This window comes from Mytilus trossulus, chromosome 2 (assembly GCF_036588685.1).
Source record: "Mytilus trossulus isolate FHL-02 chromosome 2, PNRI_Mtr1.1.1.hap1, whole genome shotgun sequence".
Taxonomy (NCBI): domain Eukaryota; kingdom Metazoa; phylum Mollusca; class Bivalvia; order Mytilida; family Mytilidae; genus Mytilus; species Mytilus trossulus.
This window is the reverse complement of record NC_086374.1, coordinates 74,055,008-74,076,178: the sequence shown is the minus strand read 5'-3', so window position 1 is coordinate 74,076,178 and position 21,171 is coordinate 74,055,008. Positions and strand designations below refer to the sequence as shown.

Here is a 21,171-nt window from a genome sequence, read left to right as displayed (position 1 = left end):
TTGGAATTATCAGGGATTTAGGTTCCAAATCTGTTTGGTAATACAACTTCTCAATTACTTTACAAATCAAATCAAATATGTTTATTTCCTAATCAAAGGGTCCTTATAGGCATATCAATTACAAACAAATAAATCATAAAAGACAAAACATATATACATGTTTAGAAACAATATGAAATTAAACATTATAATATGATTCATATAAAAACAAAAGATCAGTATACGACATTGTCAGTTCGGCAGAGAAAGATAACTTCACCAAATATTATCATTAAAACCTGTATTAATTTTTACTTGGCAGTATTATTTCTCACTTCTAAGTTTGAAGTCAAATATTTGCACAATTTTAAATAAAATTATCATCATCATTTGTCATAATCCATATAAATAGGTTTCGCGAATTAAGTATTCTTAGTTTTGGATATTCCATAAATAAATCATCAAGTAAAATGGTTCTTGAAGTTACATATAGAGGACATTCTAACAAAAAATAGAGTTCATCCTCAGTTACATTCAAATTACAATATTGGCAAAGTCTTTCAAATCGTGGAATATTCTCTAATTTACCTGACATGTTCACCCTGCGTTCATGACGACCAGTTTCAACTGTTAATTTGTGATTACTTAATCTAAATTTAGTAAGAATTTGACAATTGCCATTATTTAAAGAGGATAGATAGGTTTCTTTACCAAATGAGAATTAAAATTTAAAATAAGTACTCAATTTATCCTGTAAATAAGAATCTATGGTTACTTTCCAAGTCTCAAGAATCCTGTTCCGGAGACATTGTTTAAGTGATTTTTTAAATTTATATTAACTTAAGGTTTTACAATAAGCCAAATTAAAGTTTAACTTTTCCCCATAAAAGAGTTTACTAGTGTACCAGGAATTATTACCTTTGTTTAAGCTTTGTAAGTGCGTATACTCCTTATATATGCATTATTCAGCAGGTTTGATGGGGAATTCTCAAGTCTGTACACGAAGACTTGTTTTAACATGTTTATGTAAAGAGGATATCTTCCTAGTTCTAAGGAACTCCTATGTTAGTGCACAATTTAGTAACACCAGGGATATATTTACAAAATTTATTGTGAAGTTTTTCAGACTCTCAGTCCTTAAATATATCAAAGAGAGATGATGATTTTCTCTTAAGGATTATATTAATAGTGCCCCAGTTCTCTCAACCATATACAATAAAAGGTTTAATACAATGTTTAAATAAATGAAGAAAAGTACCAATACTAGGACTTGAGGATTTCAAGTCCCCATAGAGCTTAAAACAGGTTTTAAGACTTTTTTGTTAAAGTTGTTTTCTATCCTCAGTAAATTTACCAGTATTTTGAATTATAAGATCCAAGTATTTATATTGCTTTACACAGTCTATTTTGCCTCCCCTATATGGAAGTCTTCTTTAATCAAATGTCCATTATCATTACATATAATTATTTTTTGTTTTTTTGGAGTTGACTCCAAGACACCATTCGTTACAATAGTTATATAAAATATCAAGTTTGTCTTGAATCCCTGCTCTAGATTCTGAAAAAATTACCAGGTCACCAGCCTATAGGACGCATGGTATCTTATCGTTATTTAAACAAAATGATTCTGACTTTTCCAGAAAAATTTTAGAAGTTCATTTATGAAAAATTTAAATAAATTTGGACTTAAAATTCCTCCCTGCCTAACACCAACCACTGGTACAAAGAACTCTGTCATTTTAACATTTATTTTTACACATAATTTGTCTTTGGTATACATAGATTTCAATATTCTATAAAAATAATTACTTATATTACAAAGTTGTAGTTTATACATAATATCAATGTGGATGACTTTATCGAAAGCTTTTCAAAAATCGACAAAACATGTGAATATTTTTTTTATTTCCGGTCTTTAAATATTTTTCAATGATAAATCTTAATACAAAAATATGGTCGGAGGTACGTGCTTTTTTGGAGAACCCTATCTGAGTTTCGTGAATTATATTATTTTCATCTAAGAAAAGGTCAAATCTGTTGTTCAAAATTATATGAAATAGTTTTCCGATACTATTGTTTATAGCAATTCCCCTGTTAATTTCAGGTTTTTTTCTATCATCTGCTTTGAATATTGGACAAATAAAACTCTTTGACCATTCACTTGAATATATACCGGAGTTGAAAACTGCATTGAAAAGTTTGAGTAAAATTGTATTAATAAAAGATTGAGATTCCTTAAGCATCTCATTGCTTATATTATCTTATCCAGGACCTTTGTCTGATTTAAGCTTTTTAAATGCTTTATTTAGTTCAGCTTCTGGTATTTTGTTATCTGAAAGTGCAAAGCAGGTTATATTATTTTCAAGTAACTTTCATTGCTCTTCAATCTGTTTTATTTGATCATGGTTATCTATTGGAATATATGCTAAAGAAGCAAAATATTTGTACCAGGTGTCACCATCAATATTTTTTTCTGGCTTATCCGTGTTCTCATTGCGTAGGAGGTTCACAAGTTTCCAATACTCCTTAGGGTTTTCAGTTTCCAAATTTTCTAGACGATTTAGTACATTTTTTAATTCCCATTTTTTATACTTTTTAAGTTTTGCATACTTTTTATATGTTTTAAAAAACGACCCACTAATAAATGGGTCTTTAGGATATTTATTCATTAGTGCAGCTTTTCCATCAACAATTTTTTTTAACGATGTCAGTTCTTGATCAAACCACTTTTTATCAGTTTTTACTCTTTTCTTTTTTTTCTTAAGGGTGATTTTACAAACTTTTTTAAAAAGTGAATGGATTGTTTTAGTTGCTTGGATTATACCAGCTGAATCAAAACTTATATCTTCTGCAATAAAGTTCTTTAACTCATTTTGTATAGCGGGATGAGCAAAGGCATTTTGAAAACTTATTAATTTTTTCTCATTCCACTCGTATCTTGCTGGGAAGTCTTTTAAATTTGAGTAAATGTTCACGTTTGTAAATGAGGCTAATAACTTAAATGATAGTTTACAGTGGTAATCTGAAAAAAGTTGCCTTGAAATCTGATACACACATATATAAAATGTTACAAAATAATTGTTCTGATGCTAACACATAATTAACTACACTAAAACCATTATACTTAACATGTATGCTTGCCAGTGCTATTACCTAATATTCTCCCGTTCAAGATACGGATTTGATTACATATACAAAAATCTAGAGGGTCTTTCCCTCTAGAATCTTCAGTATTATCGCAGCTGGCTCTTCTCTCATTCAAAATATCAATGTTATAATTGCTGTTGTTTAATGGAATGTGGTTGGTGTTGTCCCCTTCAATAAAATCACAATCATTTCCAGTTCGGGCGTTAAAATCGCCAAGCAATATGATTTCTCAATTTTTTCCATATTTACATGATTGATCTCTATTTTTAGAGTATTCCTGGTGAAGGATAACCAAGAAAATCGTTTAAGACGAACGAAATAAATCAAGTGTTGTTTTCGTTTTTCTGGCACTTGTTTAAAAACTATGTTAGTGGACTGGGTTGTCATCAGCACAGAAGTAAAGACGTGTCTTTTAACAGAAATGCTTAAAAACGCACACGTCTTAAATTGGTCGTTAATCAATTATAATGTATACAGAAAGTTAGAATATGACGTCGGCAACCAAACATTGGTACTGTCTTTTAAATATTAAACATACCAGAGTAAATTATTTTGCAAATTTACTGCTTTTATTAGAGGGACTTTACTTTTACCATTATTTCGGTAAAAGGATATTTCTATGTAGCATATGAAATTATTAGAAACATTCTTGAATAAAAACAAATTGCCTTTTTTGTAATGATAACTTTTTTTTATTGTTTTTATTGCCTCCAGTGTTATTGGGCGATCTTTGATCGCCATCGATAAGACGTAGCTGAAATGAAAAATAAAAGTTGCAGATTATGGTGTATAGGTTATGAAGTTATTATATCTAAACATCTTGTTTGTCACAATTTCCTCCTTTATTTTTCAACACCTCGTTGACTTTGTAATAAATATTAAAAATACACAATGTGTCTCAAACGTTTTTTAATCACCAATTCCAAATAAACAGTACAAGTTATTTACTGGAAATCGATAAAACATTTACACGCCATAGATATCAGAGTTTATTCTAATTATAAGTTCATATGAAGTATTGTGAATTTTGTTAAAGATTTACATGAACTATACAAGAAAAAAAACATCAGAACTGTGATATCAAGTCTCCATTTAGTAACTATAACCTTTACATTGTAATCGAAATTTCACGAAATCGGTACGGTTAAAGTTTCTAAAAAATTTTTTTAGGATGGAACAATATGTAAAGTTAATTTAAGTGTCAATTTTGAATGCTCTGCTTAAATATTTTTTTTGAACTGGTGAAGATATGAGATTGAAAAAATTAGACTTTTCCCCTTTTTCTTTTATTAGTAACAATTACACATTTCTCAAAATAGAATAGCAGAAATACATTTTTTTTTTAATTTGACAAGGTTTTGTGTAAGGTTCCTTTTGAAAGATAAATAAGTAAATTATACTATATAGGTTTCTTAAAATTACATACTATTTAAACCCCTAATTTGGCATTTGAGGGCAAAAAAGAGGGGCACTGTAATCCAGATCTTTTGTTAACATCAAATATTTTGCGGATTTCTATTTCATAGTAAGAACTCTTAGAACCCGTACTAACTATCCTTGATAAAAATGTTAATTATTTTGCATGTTGTTCATTTGCTAATTATGAGCCGAATACCTTAACAATCATTTCTTTTTAATAATTCTTGAAACAAATCATCAAATATTTATTTTCCTTGTTCTATTATATATTTTTGAAACAAGGACCTATCTCTATAATCCAACTATCGTGTAAAAAGGAAAACAGTATTTGATACACGCATAATTCAATAGTGACCATAAAGACATTTGAATGAGTGAGAATTACAAAACAAACGATAGGATATCTCATCTCATTCAAATCCTGTAAAACGAAGGTCTCAGTATATAAGAAAACACCATTGAAGGTGTATTATAGGAATATGGGTTTGAACATATATTTAGCTACATAAAACACCCCGATAGCTACATAAATAGCATGGAATGAGAATTGATTTTTAGTAAATGTTCCTCTTGTTGTTGTATTTATATTTACCTCTGTGTTTTAAAAACAGTCGTTGTTTTCTGAATCGTTCAAAACATCTACTTTTGCTGTGATATTTTCCATAACAACTACACCAAAGTCGATAGAATCGTGTTTTATTACAGGTCAATTTATATCCTAAAAAATAAATATAACTACATTAATCACGAGAAAAATACAAATATTATTTTATTTTTACCGTGAAAGGATACATTTGCACACACCGGAGCTAATTTTTCAAAATCATAACATATGCAATTGTTTAATTTGCATACAAAGCGAGAACCCAAGTTCATCTTATGTCTTGTTTCAATTAATGTGTCATTTATAGTTCTCTCAAACTATTTTTATATCCTGGGTATAACAGTAAAATCATCCTTTAAGAAATACTAGATGACAACAAATAACATTCAAGTTAATACCAAATAGCGTTTCGGTAAACTGGTCAGCAATAGTTTTCAATATTTGCTGTCAAGTTTGTCACTTGAAGATGATACATATGAAATAGAAGAATGTCGTTGATTTAACAAGATAGCCTATTTATTTCAGAGTGTACAGTAAACATGTTATTCTTATTGTGCGTTAGAATGCACGTACTTTACCTTTTCATTCTCAGAACCTCAAACTGTTTAGATATGTTTAAGGCAAGTGTTGACATAACAGTAACGATACAAATTCTTTCAATAGATGCAGTTACTGTGGATTAATTCTTTTCCGTGGGTTCCAATTTTCGTGGTTTATGGAAAACTTGCATATTCGTGGATATTTAATTTCCTGGTTTTGGAAAAGTTTGCAAACATTCCCTATGATTTTTTTTAATTCGTTAAACATACAAATTCGTGGTTCCCTGTGCCAACGAAATCAATGAGAATTGGTGTCCAAAATATAGCAATGAATTTACAATATAACTGCTTAATTATTGCGTCCTTAGTGGAAGCGAAAGCTAGTTTTTGCATTTTTTTACTGAATTGTTTGAAAAAGAGTAAAAAAGATACCAAAAATTGTATTTTCATTATTTTTAAACCAACATAGTACTAGACTTCCATATAGGTAGTTTAGTCATTAGTGTTTTTTTCCTATGGTGATGAATAATTGAAAACGGTTGGAAACTGGCTTTTCTCAATTTTCTCAATTTTCCTTATTTTACCATTTGTTAACCTTATTTTTTGAAAAAAATAAAAAAGATACCAAAAATTTTTTTGTCATTATTTTTCACACCAAAATAGTACTAGACTATCATATAGGTAGTTTAGTCATAAGTGTTGTTTTCCTCTGGTGATGGATAATTGAAAACGGTCAGAAACTGGCTTTTCTCAATTTTCTCAATTTTCCTTATTTTACCATTTGTTTACCTTATTTTTTGAAAAAAATAAAAAAGATACCAAAAATTTTATTTTCATTATTTTTTACACCAACATAGTACTAGACTTCCATATATGTAGTTTAGGCATAAGTGTTGTTTTTCTCCGATGGTGTTATACTGAAAGGGTAAAATATATGTTGGACCAAATTAATTTTTTTTTAGTTGAACAGTCCTGTATGGTGCTCTCTGACATTGCCTCTTAATCAGTTAGAATAAACAGTGAAATAAATAGTACCTACCTATTCCATTGTAATGAAATATGCTCCGTCTTATTTTAAATCCATGGTATCTGTTGTAGTATGCTAGTCCGTAGTTTTCACCACTGTAAATGGCAGGGCCTATTTATAGAAGTTTGAAACAGTTTTAGTGCATTAAAAATTTCCTTCACAGATAAAAACCGATGTTGTAAGTTGTTCTTATGCTGTAATTGAATAATTAGTTATCAAAAGTACCAGGATTATAATTTAGTATGCCAGACGCGCGTTTCGTCTACATAAGACTCATCAGTGACGCTCATATCAAAATAGTTATAAAGCCAAACAAGTACAAAGTTTAAAAGCATTGAGGATTCAAAATTCCAAAAAAGTTGTGCCAAATACGGCTAAGGTAATCTAACCTATAACATCTAGAATGATATAAAAGTAGACAAAATATCTGTGAAAATCATCCAACTTGTAAACATTTTCTTTCTCTTTAATTATTCTAATAATCTAAATCATTATCAGCATTAAAAAGAAGCATATCCTTATACTCACTTGGTACCTTCTTAGGATAATTGTCATCGGTGTTATACCCATATGTAGCAACTGTAAAAATAATACATTACTAATTACAATTAATTATCGCTTGTATTGTCGTCCGTGTTTGTATTATATATTATACGTATATTATATATGTATTTATTCTGTCGAAAAGATGAACTGAATCGTAGACAGAAGAATATAGATGTGTGCCATGTTGAAGTAGAGGTAAATGAATAAAATAATAAATCATCATGCTATTATTTATTTTTGGTTTTTTTCGTGTTCGCAAATTAATACAGTACCGGTAATGATTCTGTTCAGGCTGACCGGCGGTATTGGTCAAACAAAGTTTGTTTGTTTTAAAACTGAGTATTATGTAACTTACATTTATAATGGTAAATGATTGAAAACAGTGGGAATCGACAAATAATTTCAAAAACAACATCAGTGAGTCACACGTCAAGGAGGCGATAGCATAATTAAACAGTTATCAATACATGTATTCTATTTCAACGTTACGTGTCAACCCAAACCCCCTGAATCTGGAAAAAGCTGATAACGAAATCAAAAGGGGACTATCACAGATCTGCAAAATCCAAATATTTCTAAGTAACAAACCATTTTTGCAACGACAAAAGACAATTACAAGTTACTTTTGATAAAAAATAATTTCACAACTGTTAAAGGCTAAATTGCTATGCAATGATTTGACTCAAAATCTAATATTTAATTTATTTCATACTAAAACGTATATTTGATTTACAAAATGTTCAAAATTAACAATTAACAATGCATGCCATTATTCGATTATATGTAACAAAATGTGTATTTTTGTCTAAACGTCATTAATTATCCTTCGAAGACTGCCGATGGCAACATATCCCGATATAAACATAAATATAAATAGCGGCCATGTGCAATTTAATATTTGTAGGTTTGTTCAAGTTCATATGGTGGGTACAGAGTATCTTTATCATCGATTTTACCTATATACAAATGATTTTTGTATCTATCAGTCAATCAATCGGTGTATCACTTTAAATTCTTTTCCTTTTAATGACATGGGTAACACAACTCAAACTTTTAACTTGTTTGCATCTGTTCTAAGTCAGGAACCTGATGTTCAGTAATTGTCGCGTTTGTTGATGCGGTTCATAAGTGGTTCTGGTTTTACTTCAAGAGTAGGTCGTTGGTTTTCCTGTTTGAATGGTTTTACACTTTAAACTAGTAATTTGTGGGCCGTTTATAGCTTGCTGTTCAGTGCGAGCCATTGCTCCGTGTTGAAACTCGTACTTTGACCTACAATGGTTTACTTTTACAAATTGTGACTTGGATGGAGAGTTTTCTCATTTGCGCAAATACCGCATCTTCTTATGTGAAATTAAAGATTGAATTTAAGGTCACACGCATTCGGCTTTAATGAGGTTAAAATTATTCTCTTTCAAATGAATAAATAATTAGCGATGGTTTTTTTTGGCTTATTAGGATTTTGAAAAAAATAAAGTTTATTGGCATTTAAAAGCGAATTATTATTTCTTTATACCACTTTCAGTAATGATCAAACAAAAGAAAATTATGTTTTTTTTTATATCTCGTAGCTAATGCCCCTTAACAGAAAGTCACATATATTGATACAGATAATTGAAAGATATTTGTATCTCAATGAGTTTGAAATAGCTAATTTGTATTGAATATCAAAGTAGACCGCGGTTTACTATTTGAAATTGCAAGAGAATATTTCTGTCATACGTTCTCCCATTTATTTGTATTGTAGTCTTGTCATGTAATGTTGTCATTTTAATATTATATTTAACATTTCCATAAAAGCGGGAGGTTTTGCGAGCCACAAAACCAGGTTCAACCCACTATTTTTCCCTTAAAATGTCTTGTACCAAGTCAGGAAAAAAATAGCAACTAATTATGTAATAATTATGTCATAATGAAATTATCACAATTTGAAAGATTAATCTTTCTTTTTTCTTTAGGTACCTCTTTTATAAAATATAAAGAAGGATAAAAATGAATTACATCAGTTTAAAGTTGTTTGATTGGGATGAAAAATCTTTGGATTGTGCTACCTTAAATACGTATGTATTGGTATTCCAAACATAATAGCCAAAATTTAGCAAGTAACAATTGAAAAACCAATTTTTATTTTGTTTAAACAATGCAGAAGTTTTGAATGATTACTTCACACACAAGAACACATTCTTAAAAATCAGTTTGTTCTTTATAATTTGAAGGAAACGAAATGTATCATTCATATAAAGTTTTAACTTGTACAATTTTGCTAGGTAAACGAAAATATTGCATGTATCGAAGATATATTCTTCGAGTCATGATAAATAATATGAAACCAAATGCGGAGGGAAAATAATGAAAAATTACCTGTAGCGATGACCACTAGTAGCAGAACATACATTCCTTGAGCAAGTTGAATGATATGCTGTTACTACTCTAACGATAACTTATATAATAAATGAGCTGTGCCATATGTTACCATGTACACGATGAAATGCACGAAGTAACTGTTTGAACTTTTCAATATTATCGTACACAATGCATTACATGTGATAAATGGAATATAGTTTATCGCTCTGACATTTTTTTCTTCCACTTAATTAACTATTTAAAATACTCAGAACATTTGATTTATAAAGTAGAAAGTGTTTGCATTGATTCACCTTAATCGAGTACACAGTTAACCATGTTTGACATTTTTTCGCAGCATCATATGTATGTGCAATGTTTGACAGGAAATTGTCATAAAACTTTTGTTTCTTTCCGCTATAAAATTGGAAATATATTGGTGCGATTTTCACTAGTCGTTCAACCCTTAAAGAAAATATAATTGTAGTTTCATTTCCAAATGATATGTCTTAAATAAATAATTGGCAAGAGAAAAAAATCCAACTTTGGTCTGTGGTTTAACCTTGACATGAGCAATTGCACATAAACATTTAGATGTGTTTTCTTTAGTTTTTCTACACAATCGTTATTTTCTCATCCGTTTTCTTAAAACAATCCCCTCTGGCAAAGATGACCTCAGAACAATTTGGCTATTTTTTGGTCTGATAGCACTTTAACTGTTTCATTTCTTATACATCCTTTGCTTTCAAGTATTCGGCTTTTCAGCGTTCCTAAGGTACTTAATTCTAGCATGCAATTTATAACGTGTTGATCTTCTGTTGTTTTTTTGGTTTTTGCCTTCAGTCTTTGGTGTAAAATGTAACACTTTCATAGACTCAGTTTCAAGAAAAATGTTTGATAACATGTTTCGTGTTTGTTTTTATTGTGATTAAGATTTTAACACATTGTAACCCTAATTTTGACATTTATACAGTTTTTGTACCCATTATGTTTTTTTTGTTTTGCGTACAAATTGTTGTCAGTAAAATGGAAAATTTTAAACGACTGGCATACAAGGGGCCCCGATACAGTAGGAGTTTTTGCTGGCTATATGGCAAGGTTTAATACATCATTTTATACATGAGAAAATGGCTGTACCAAGTCGGGGAAAATGATAGTTGTTAACCATAAGTTTGATGTGTATAAGCTTTGATTTTGCCATTTGATTAGGGACTTTCCGTTTTGAATTTTCTTCTGTGTTTTGTTGTTTTACTTCTTAGGGCATTGCGATGGTACCCCAGTGTACTGAACTGAAAATGTTAAGTCACACAAACACATTAATTAATTCGTTCATTTTCTCGTCTTATATCAGTGAAAAACTACTAGAAAAAATCTTATAGATATAAGGCTGATAATGTAAAGCACAATTCCCGTGAGTGACTTGAGTCATAAATTATGTAAATAATAAATCATCTCAGCTAATTTTGAAAATATTTTTGCTAATTATGAAAATATTTTCCCGTCGAATTCCCTGAATCCTGAGCTGTTGTAAAGCGTAGTTTGCGCGAACTATTGATGCTTGCGAAACAGTGGTTGACAGGAAATTCGACGTGACTTGTCCTATCAACTGTAGTATAACTAATGAAATGTGAGTTGTAAGTTGATAGAACTTGGGGGATAAAAAATTGTCATTTAAAAGACTGACCAGTGATAAAAAATGCAATGAATGGCATTGCATAGGTATTGCTACGTAGCTGAGATCTCCCCGTCACATGCGGAATGAAGGCTGGCTGTCAGGGGCAGGTTGGAGGGATTATTTTTGGTAAGACAAGAACTGCTAACGAAACTGATCAAACGAAGAAGACAGCGTTATCTATCAAAATAATTTCAATAATGATTATTTTAACGCCTATGGTCTGACCGCTATCTGACTGCTAGGCTATAAAATCTCGACGAGACACAGAAACAAAAACAATCACCCGAAAGTCGTTATGGATCATTAAGAGAAGAACTTCTCAAACAAGCAATAAAATGCAGCTGTCGAAACAATTATAAACCAAATTATATGCTATATATTCAAATAATTTAACATTTATACCACAAAGTTTCTCCATGAAGGTATACTATAAATAACTACGTTGTGACATAGTTAAGGACTCATTGATTACCGTCTGTAGGTTACAACTGGTATACACTTGTAATTGACCTTAATGACCTGTACCAAGTCTGTAATTAAGTGGCTGGTGGTGCAATAACAGAGACAAAATGCCTGACTGAAACGAATACATTTCAACAGAGAAAAACTGACAAATATAAAAGATATATAAATTTATTACAAAAAATAAAATTATATAAGTATTGCCCTTGGGAAATCATCTCAGCTAATTTTGAAAATATTTTTGCTAATTATGAAAATATTTTCCCGTCGAATTCCCTGAATCCTGAGCTGTTGTAAAGCGTAGTTTGCGCGAACTATTGATGCTTGCGAAACAGTGGTTGACAGGAAATTCGACGTGACTTGTCCTATCAACTGTAGTATAACTAATGAAATGTGAGTTGTAAGTTGATAGAACTTGGGGGATAAAAAATTGTCATTTAAAAGACTGACCAGTGATAAAAAATGCAATGAATGGCCATTGCTCAGATTATATGAAAAATTATATTAAAAAAAAAATATATATGAGCTGAGAAATCCCCCAAGTGGTAAGATTTTAAGTGAGGTGGAATTCAAAAGGGGGTATAAAGGGAGCCTTCAAGTCGCATGTGCTGAAAAAGTATTAGAGAGAGAGAGAGAGAGAGAAACAAAATGAATATATACAAATATGATGCACAAAACATAACTGTAAAGTTTGAATGTATCTAGAAAAATAAAACAGCAACTCGTCACATGGCTGAATATTAGGAAAATTATAAGGTTCACATGTGTTTCTTTTCACATTCCAAGCAGGCTCTAAATTGAAATACGCGTTTTTTTTTTTGGCCAAAAAACTCAATGACACAAGTTCTGTAAACACAGTGAAATATAAATCCAACATGTATCAGGTGAAAACAGCAACTCTTCGAACGGCTGAATATTCTATGAAATCGGTAAATTCGAATTCAAATAATTGTCACTATATAGATAAGACTTAAAGTTAAAATACATTGTTTCTTCTGCTAAACGTACAAATATAAGTCCAAGTGTATCGCAAGACAAACAGCAACTCTTCGTATGGCTGAATATTTCATAACAAGTATAGTAATTCGCATAAAAGTTCTGTAATGGTCAACAAGTTCACATTAAAGTTCATTGTCCTTGGTAATCCATTCAAGTTCGATAATGTCCACATATCAAATATCACTCAGGTATTTTTAGACAATGTCAAAGACTTCTGTGCTTTTCGAATAGTGTCATTGGAAATACGAATATAACGACAATAACTGTCTGATGTCCACCGACCAAGTGTTTTGATAAGATGATCTTGAATATTAACGGATCCTGCCGATGTACTGGCACCAATTCTAAAGGAATGACCATTGTATAAGCTTGAGTTGTACCCACAAATATCTAGTACATGTCTTAGACTTCTGATGAAAAAGTCCCGGTCTAAAGCGTTACCATTCTCTTTGACAAACAATGGATCTGAAAAACAAAAAGATGCTTCTCTACCCTTCCTGATTGCAATATACTTTTGGACAGCAGGTAAAGGACAAATGGTATGATCGGATTTGTGAAGCTGTATACTGACACCTTTACGAAAAGGATCTGTTTTTGAGGTTTTAAGGTGTAAAATAGCATAAGAATCGAGAATCTCAACATCCGTTACACTTAGATTTACAGTAGAATCAAAATGTTTTGAAACTGTAAATTCACCACATCTAAGAAATCCAAAAAAGGCTACTGTACAGGCCGTTTCTAACATACAATCAGTAAAGGTAGAGAAAACACCATATCTAAGAGAATTGCAAATTCTCCCAAGTACCTGAAAAATAATAGGAAGACGTGGTTTTGAATTATGCTCTCCTTGTATACGTTTGATGGCGCGCATTATCATATTGAGTCTAAGGAGTGTCGATTCATTTGTATAATCAAATGGATGGTCACAGTTACTTTGGATATAATAAAACCGAATTCCACATAAATACAATTTAATGGTTGTATGTAAAAGTCTCAAGTTTTTGTAACAATGTGCGACAAAATAAATCAAAATATCCTCAGAAATCGGAGGCATAGGTTTACCTAACCAGACAACCCCGTTATTAGCCAGAAAAGCAGTATAAGCTCGATATCCAACTTTATACGTCTGAGATGTTCTAGTTGATAACACATGTCGCCATAAATCCGATACTGTAGACTTTAATGCCACATTACTCGTGAGACTGGCGGGCACTTGTGAGGTACTTTGTCCGCTAAAGGTGCAAGTATCTTGAACCGCTCTAGCTGTAAACGAGAAAGAGAGTCACTGATATTATTCTGAACTCCAGGAACGTGTTCGGCGCGAAAACAAAAATTATTTATACAGGCATACAAAGTAAGAGTTCTCATAAGTTTCATAATCAATAAACATCTGGAACGGCCTTTATTAACAATATGTACGGTGGCTTCATTGTCACATCGAAATAAGATTCTTTTAGTTGTCCATGAATGACCCCATATGATGGCTGCAACGACTATAGGATAGAGTTCTAGAAAAGCCATGGAAAATTTCTTTTCGCATGGAGAATTTAAATCTTCCGGCCAAGGAGAACAAAACCATTTTCCCTTGAAATAGCCACCATAACCAATGGTAGAAGCCGCATCTGTATATAGTTCGATATCCCTAACACTAGTATAGTCAGAATCATAAAACATATTAATGCCATTCCAGTTTACCAAAAACGAGTACCAAAAACGCAAATCGGTACGACATTCATCGGTCAAATATATTTTGTCTTTGAGATCCTTGACAGTTGTTGATAAAGATATTAGGTATGAGACAAAAGAACGACCCGGAATTATAACCCGCATAGCAAAATTTAAATGCCCTAACAATTGTAGAAGTTCACGTTTAGTACAAGATTGTCTGTTTAAAGACTTCTTGATAAATTCACTTATGCGACTTGTTTTATCTAAAGGCAAGCGGGTCTCCATCTTTTCCGTATCAAGTATAATACCCAAATATTCGATAACTGTACAAGGGCCTACAACCTTGTGTTTAGCCAGTGGAATATTAAGTCTTTTAAAAAGAGTAGTCATTAATGCCATAGTTCTCTCTGCGCAAGAATCAGGTTTATCTATAGTCAAGAAATCGTCTAAAAGATGAAATATATATTCAATTTTGTAGATATTAGTAGCAATCCAACAAATCGCTCTGGATAAGTTATCGAAAATAATTGGCGAGCTTCTACAACCAAACGCTAGTCTATTAAAGAAAAAGTATTCTTTACACCATTTAATGCAAAATAAATGCCACTGGTCCTTTCTTATACCTAATTGTTTGAAAGCGGCCTCTATATCGAACTTTGAACACAATGAAAAAACGACCTAATTTTCGTATAACTTTGATCGTATCATCTATTCTGACATACGTCATTGAACAATCTCCCTTACTGGTCAAGTCGTTAATACTACAATTATCATCATCGTCATGTGGGGCTGATAAATCCAATATAAGACGCTTTTTCCCGGAGTACTTTCCGACAGCAAGTCCCAAAGGGCTGACTCGATAATAGTTAAACGGTGGAATTTTATACGGACCTGACAAGAAACCTTTTTCACATTCTTTGTTAATAAGTTCCCGCACAGATAAAGGTTGAGAGCGAGCAGAAAAGTTATTCTTACATTCAAGTGTCGGTAAATCAGTACATTTAATCATAGTGTCAAAACCCTCGTTAATACCACTACAAAGATAATTAACAAAATTTATATCTGGATGCGTTTGCAATAAATCACGTAACAAGTTAACATTGATAGGTGAATTTTCGATAACAGGAATTGTTACTAGTCATTTTTTATTTTCGTTGATTGTAGTCGAACATCTAGAAGATTTGTTCCTTTGAGTATCTTTGTTGCAGTTAAAGGCGGAATGAAAAGCGAAACAAGAACTGCAAATATGAGTTAAAGAACAACCCGGTCTGGCACAGCCCCTTGCCGTGTTATAGTTATTGCAGACCTCTTTCCCATCGTGCAAAACTCGTGTTCTGCCCCTCCTATCGACGCGATCGGAAGATGGTCTATTCCTCGGATAAGTACTACGTTAGATACTGATTGAGAAGAAAGAGGGCAAAAATTTGTTCCGTGATCAATAGCGTAACAAAGTCTACAAACTTCTGGCCTTGCATGAGGTGCTAAAAGCGTAAGAATGTCATTGTCTTTAACTCCCCAGTCAAATTTAACTTTGAAATCGCGAAGTGCAGTTGCAGCTTTGGCAGCAAAAAGCCTATGATATTCGTAAAATTTTTCACCGTAGCTAGATTCAATTTGTAAAATGTTAGCTAAGTAACAATCTAATTCTTCATTGCGTTGAGGAAAAACCCTACACATGACGCGTTTATATTTGCCAGATACGAGCATCACTGAAGAGACATGTATTGTCGAAATGCGCATCTGGTGCAAGAAAATTAGTACCGTTAATTTTATTTAACGTCCCTACCTTCAATAATTTGCTTTTTAAGCGCTGGTGAAATTATATCCAAAAAAGGAACAGATGATGACGGCACTCCGTTAATAGTAGCTGTAGATGTGTTAAGGGTGGGATTTATCCCGCAATCGCTTTCAATAGGAGAAACACCGTACCATTTGTATAATGAATACACATGCTCATCTGCTGTGTGCACTTGTTGAAATCTATTTCGTCTTGTATCTTGTATATTCCCGGAAAAATCCGCTGATAAAGAAGTATTAGAATTATTCCTATTGGTGTTAGAATTCATTGAATCCCTTAATCCTATAACAACTTCTGTTAAATTTCCGATCAAAAGTGGAAGCTCATTAGACGAATTACTGGTCACATTAGGTAAAGTTGGCGAGACTTCCTGGTCTTCATTTGACAATTGTTCAGGTTCGGAAACTGATTTGAGATTATCAAAATAAATTTGTTGTAACACTGTTTTACTTAATTTGGAAGTAATGTTTATTCCAATATGTGTCAGTTCTTCCTTGAACTTCTTAACTGTCCAAGACGAACAGTCACTTTCTTGTCTGCTGATTTCAATTGAATCCGGAGAAAACCGACTTGTAGATTTCCTTTTTCTCCGAGAAGCCATAATGTTAAGTAATCCGTAAAAACATTCAAGAGTTAAAAACTAAACTTGCATATATTTTTGGTAAGACAAGAACTGCTAACGAAACTGATCAAAAGAAGAAGACAGCGTTATCCAGTGTATGTAAAGTGCGGATCCTAAAATATCATTTTTACTGTATATGCCATAAATGTCTAATGTAGAATGATAAATAAACAGACGAACTTTGTTTTAATTTTTGAAGAAAATGAAGAAAATGAGTTAAAATGTATATGTTCAGAAATACATAATACTAATAAAACAAAGTAAGAGATGCGAGCGATGTTTTATCGCGCATAAAGCCATCCAGCTGTGAAATATATACCAAAATAGGTGAATATTTATGACATTTCACGAACAGATCGTGCAGGTGCTTTTTAACTAACAGGTAAGATGTTGTTGCAGTAAAATATATTCATTTTAATACAATTAATAAAGTTGTTTAACGTAGAATATGTTTTGTCATTCAGTTTCTTCATATTTAACTAAATTCCACTATGATGATTTCGTAAAGCTAGTCATGTTTACTGTCGAATAATGATACTATTCTTTCATTTTCACTGTGGAGCGAATCATTATTATTGTATATGCGGGGCATTTTCACTGTATAATTTTATTTTTTTTATCTATTACAGCTCATTTCTTTAAGCATGTATATAGTTATCAAAGGTACCAGGATTATAATTTAATACGCCAGACGCGCGTTTCGTCTACATAAGACTCATCAGTGACGCTCAGATCAAAACAGTTAAAAAGCCAAACAAATACAAAGTTGAAGAGCATTGAGGACCCAAAAATTCCAAAAAGTTGTGCCAAATACGGCTAAGATAATCTACTCCTGGGCGTAAGAAAATCCTTAGTTTTTTTCGAAAAATTCAAAGTTTTGTAAACAAGACTTTAGTTGACTTGCTTGCTTTTCTTTTATTGGATAATCATTATGATAACACCCAATTTAATTCAAATATTAAAAATACAGGTTAAACTATGCCTATTCATATTATTTAAAAATGTCAATCTTATTTACAAAGTTTGTATAAACAATTAAACAAACAAAGCAAGCAAGCCAACCAAAGTTTTGCTTTACATGCATTAGGAAATTAGCTGTAAAGCCTTAATATAGCCGACTTGCTCAAACAATAGATAAAGTAAGAGAAAGATTTGATAAAATTTAACTTACGGAGGAAAGTTTGGTTTTAAAACACTCTAATAAATTCAATAGAAATAACATTTATTTCAAATGTATTCCATTTAGTTTCTTATAAAGCGTATAGGGATCTTTAGCCTTATTTGTTATCCATTTCCATGATACTTCACCACTAATTACGTACATCTAGATATAGATTGAACCTTTGTTTTCCCGTTTAAAAGGTTTTACACTGGAGCCCTTTATAACTTGCTGTTCGGTGTGAGCCAAGACTCCATGTTGAAGACCGTATTTTGACGTATAATGGGCTACTTTTATAAATTGTGACTCGGATGGAGAGTTGTCTCATTGTCACATACGACATTTATATATAGCTGAAAACGAAACGAGACGGGATAAAAAGGGATAAAAAAAATCCACGCTACTTTTTTAATATATTGATAATGGGCTTATAATATGAGTCAGAATAGAGTAAAATAGTGGGTCGCATTTGGGTATAAGGGTGACGCCGGATTGCCGATTTTTTGCAAGCGTGACAGGTGAAAGTCAAATGATTGTGTCGTGAAAAACGAGAAATGAAGTCTAGCGGGACACGGATAATTACAAAAAAATGAGAACTGCATAGTATAAGCGGGATACGGGAATCTGCCAAAACAGTAAGCAGGATCCGGGATCAGAACCCCCAATGAGACCCCCAGAATAAGATATTTTTGTATATTCATCCTATTGTTACAGTTATGCCTTCAGTAACAAATGTATCCGATGCATGCAATTTTTATATTTTTGGTCCCTTTTTTAATGTTGTGGGGTCCAAATTTATAGACAAAAGTCCTTTAATATAAATATTTGGGATTCGTTGACATGCTGAATCTAACCGTGTATTTAGTTTGGGGATTTTTTGCCTAGTTGCTGAAATAGCCCACATAGAGTTTCAAAAGGGTCTAAAATTAACAAAAATGAATTGTAGCATGCATTTCGTGTACAATAACCCAAATGTGTATGGTTTTACCTCTTCGGTAGTATCCATTCGCGGATCTAGAATTTTTCATTTTGAGAATTGCTTTTGTTACAAGTTTGAAAAGCTATATATTTGATGAAGAATGAACGAGGAGTTTGTATTTCAATTTGAAAATACATGTATCATAAATCCTAAAGTCATCATTTTTTTTCGTTTGTTGCAAGTGCATTTATATCACATAATTCTACAATAACAATTCCTCGCATCTTTGAAAATTCTACATTAATAATGACTGCACTAACAGTGATAATTCATCGCATCTATAGTTAAAATGGATCGCTTTCAATAATCGATATGCTATATTATGATGCTTTTATAACACTTATTTGCATTTTAATGCTATGTTTGTATATTATAAAGACATATGACAATGAAAATATGTTAAAACTTATCTTCAAATCACTTAACTTGATATTTTCAAAACATAAACAAATACAGTTTTCCCATGATCCTTTATTCTACAATAGACATACCCGCATATAACAGTAAAAATGAACTAGCTGGATTCGCACTTTATATACACTGGTTATCTATCAAAATAATTTCAATAATGATTATTTTAACGCCTATGGTCTGACCGCTATCTGACTGCTAGGCTATAAAATCTCGACGAGACACAGAAACAAAAACAATCACCCGAAAGTCGTTATGGATCATTAAGAGAAGAACTTCTCAAACAAGCAATAAAATGCAGCTGTCGAAACAATTATAAACCAAATTATATGCTATATATTCAAATAATTTAACATAAATAATAAAGTACGAAGTTGAAGAGCATTCAGGTCCAGATGGAAAAATAGAGTTAAGTGCTTCTTTGGAAAAAAAAATACACGAAATACGTGTTCGCAAATTTTTCTCGAAAAATGCGTGGAAAGAATTGCATGTTAACAATTCTGCACTAATAAAATGTACTGTATTCAAAACATAACATGATTATTATGGTTGTTTGACGAAATATTTTAATTCAAAGGCCATATAAAAATACGATGTGTTCGGAAAAGAGTTATTCATGACAAACTAACATATTCTGTCACTTTAATTTTTCTTATTTCAGCTAACTCTTATCCATATGAACCGAAGAAGATTGTTCTTAACAAGAAAGCAAAACAATACTACAAAAAAAGAGATTCACTCACAAGAGGCAAGTTGTGATATTAATGAATAATTCTGATAATTTCATCGTGGGATACTTTTATTTAAATTCCGAAGAAAATTAAAATAGTGAAATGAACAATGAAAATAGTACAGATTTGACTTTCCCTCTGCTATCTTTCGTCCCTTTTTTGCAAAATACGAATAATTTATCTTGAATAGATTCTGCATTAAACACATAACTGGGTAATAGAATCTTATAAAGTCAAGACCTCATAGAAGGAGTCCACTATAATTCCGGCGCGTAGACTTTTTAAAAGATTTTGTTCGGGTGATCATTTTGCTTTTCACAATTTTACTCTGTCTATTGTTTATTCTGCAAAGAGTTTGTAAACAGCTTCATTCGATAGCAATCTCTCCTATTTGCAGTGAAGAATCGATATCGGCTCTTTATTCAAATCAAACAAGTATACCCCTTTGGAACGATATTAACGAATTAAGAATTCAGACTATAGAATATAGCGTAAACATCGGAACTAAAGAACATCAACAATAAACAACATTGAAACTAGTCATAAGCGGATAATATACCCAAGATTCACACCCATTTGGATTTATTTATTGTCATGGATGCCAATTCAATTTAAAGTTTTATTTACAGTCGATATTTATGGAACGCCGGAACTGTCTTATAGTGTAAATATTTAATGTGTTATGTCGCTTTGCCTTTACGTCCTGTCATTTCTTCTTTATGTTATGTGCAGATGCCTTTATATCCTGACACGGCATCTCTGTGTTATGTCAAATTAGTAATGTATTTGGTCAAACAATTGTATGATATGTCAGTGTTAAACTTTGTTGTGTAAAATATGCATTACATTATGCTGTAACTACTATGTATTCTGTGAATACTTCGGAACTTTATGATCAACAACTTTTACATTCTCTCCTATTTGATCTATGTTGTGTCTATTCTTCTTTTACGTAATTCAGTTAATAATTGCGTCCTGTCTCAAGTGTTATTGTTATGTCAAATGTTCTAAACGTTTTGTTTTGATCTACCTTTGTTCTATGTAAATCTCATGATATTATAGTCTT

General features: G+C 31.7%; 1 protein-coding gene across 1 annotated transcript in view; it reads right to left on the bottom strand.

Annotated features, from left to right (window-relative positions):
- Positions 1-236: 236 nt before the first annotated feature.
- LOC134708000 (uncharacterized) overlaps positions 237-21,171 on the bottom strand; it is a 31,794-nt gene continuing 10,859 nt past the window's right edge. Inside the window, exons 3-6 of the mRNA XM_063568208.1 lie at positions 7,244-7,294; positions 6,728-6,826; positions 5,138-5,263; positions 237-3,880 (exon numbers count right to left, since the gene is read on the bottom strand). Coding sequence (XP_063424278.1) covers positions 3,843-3,880; positions 5,138-5,263; positions 6,728-6,826; positions 7,244-7,294 — 314 coding nt within the window. The 3' untranslated portion in view covers positions 237-3,842. The remainder of the gene's footprint in view (positions 3,881-5,137; positions 5,264-6,727; positions 6,827-7,243; positions 7,295-21,171) is intronic.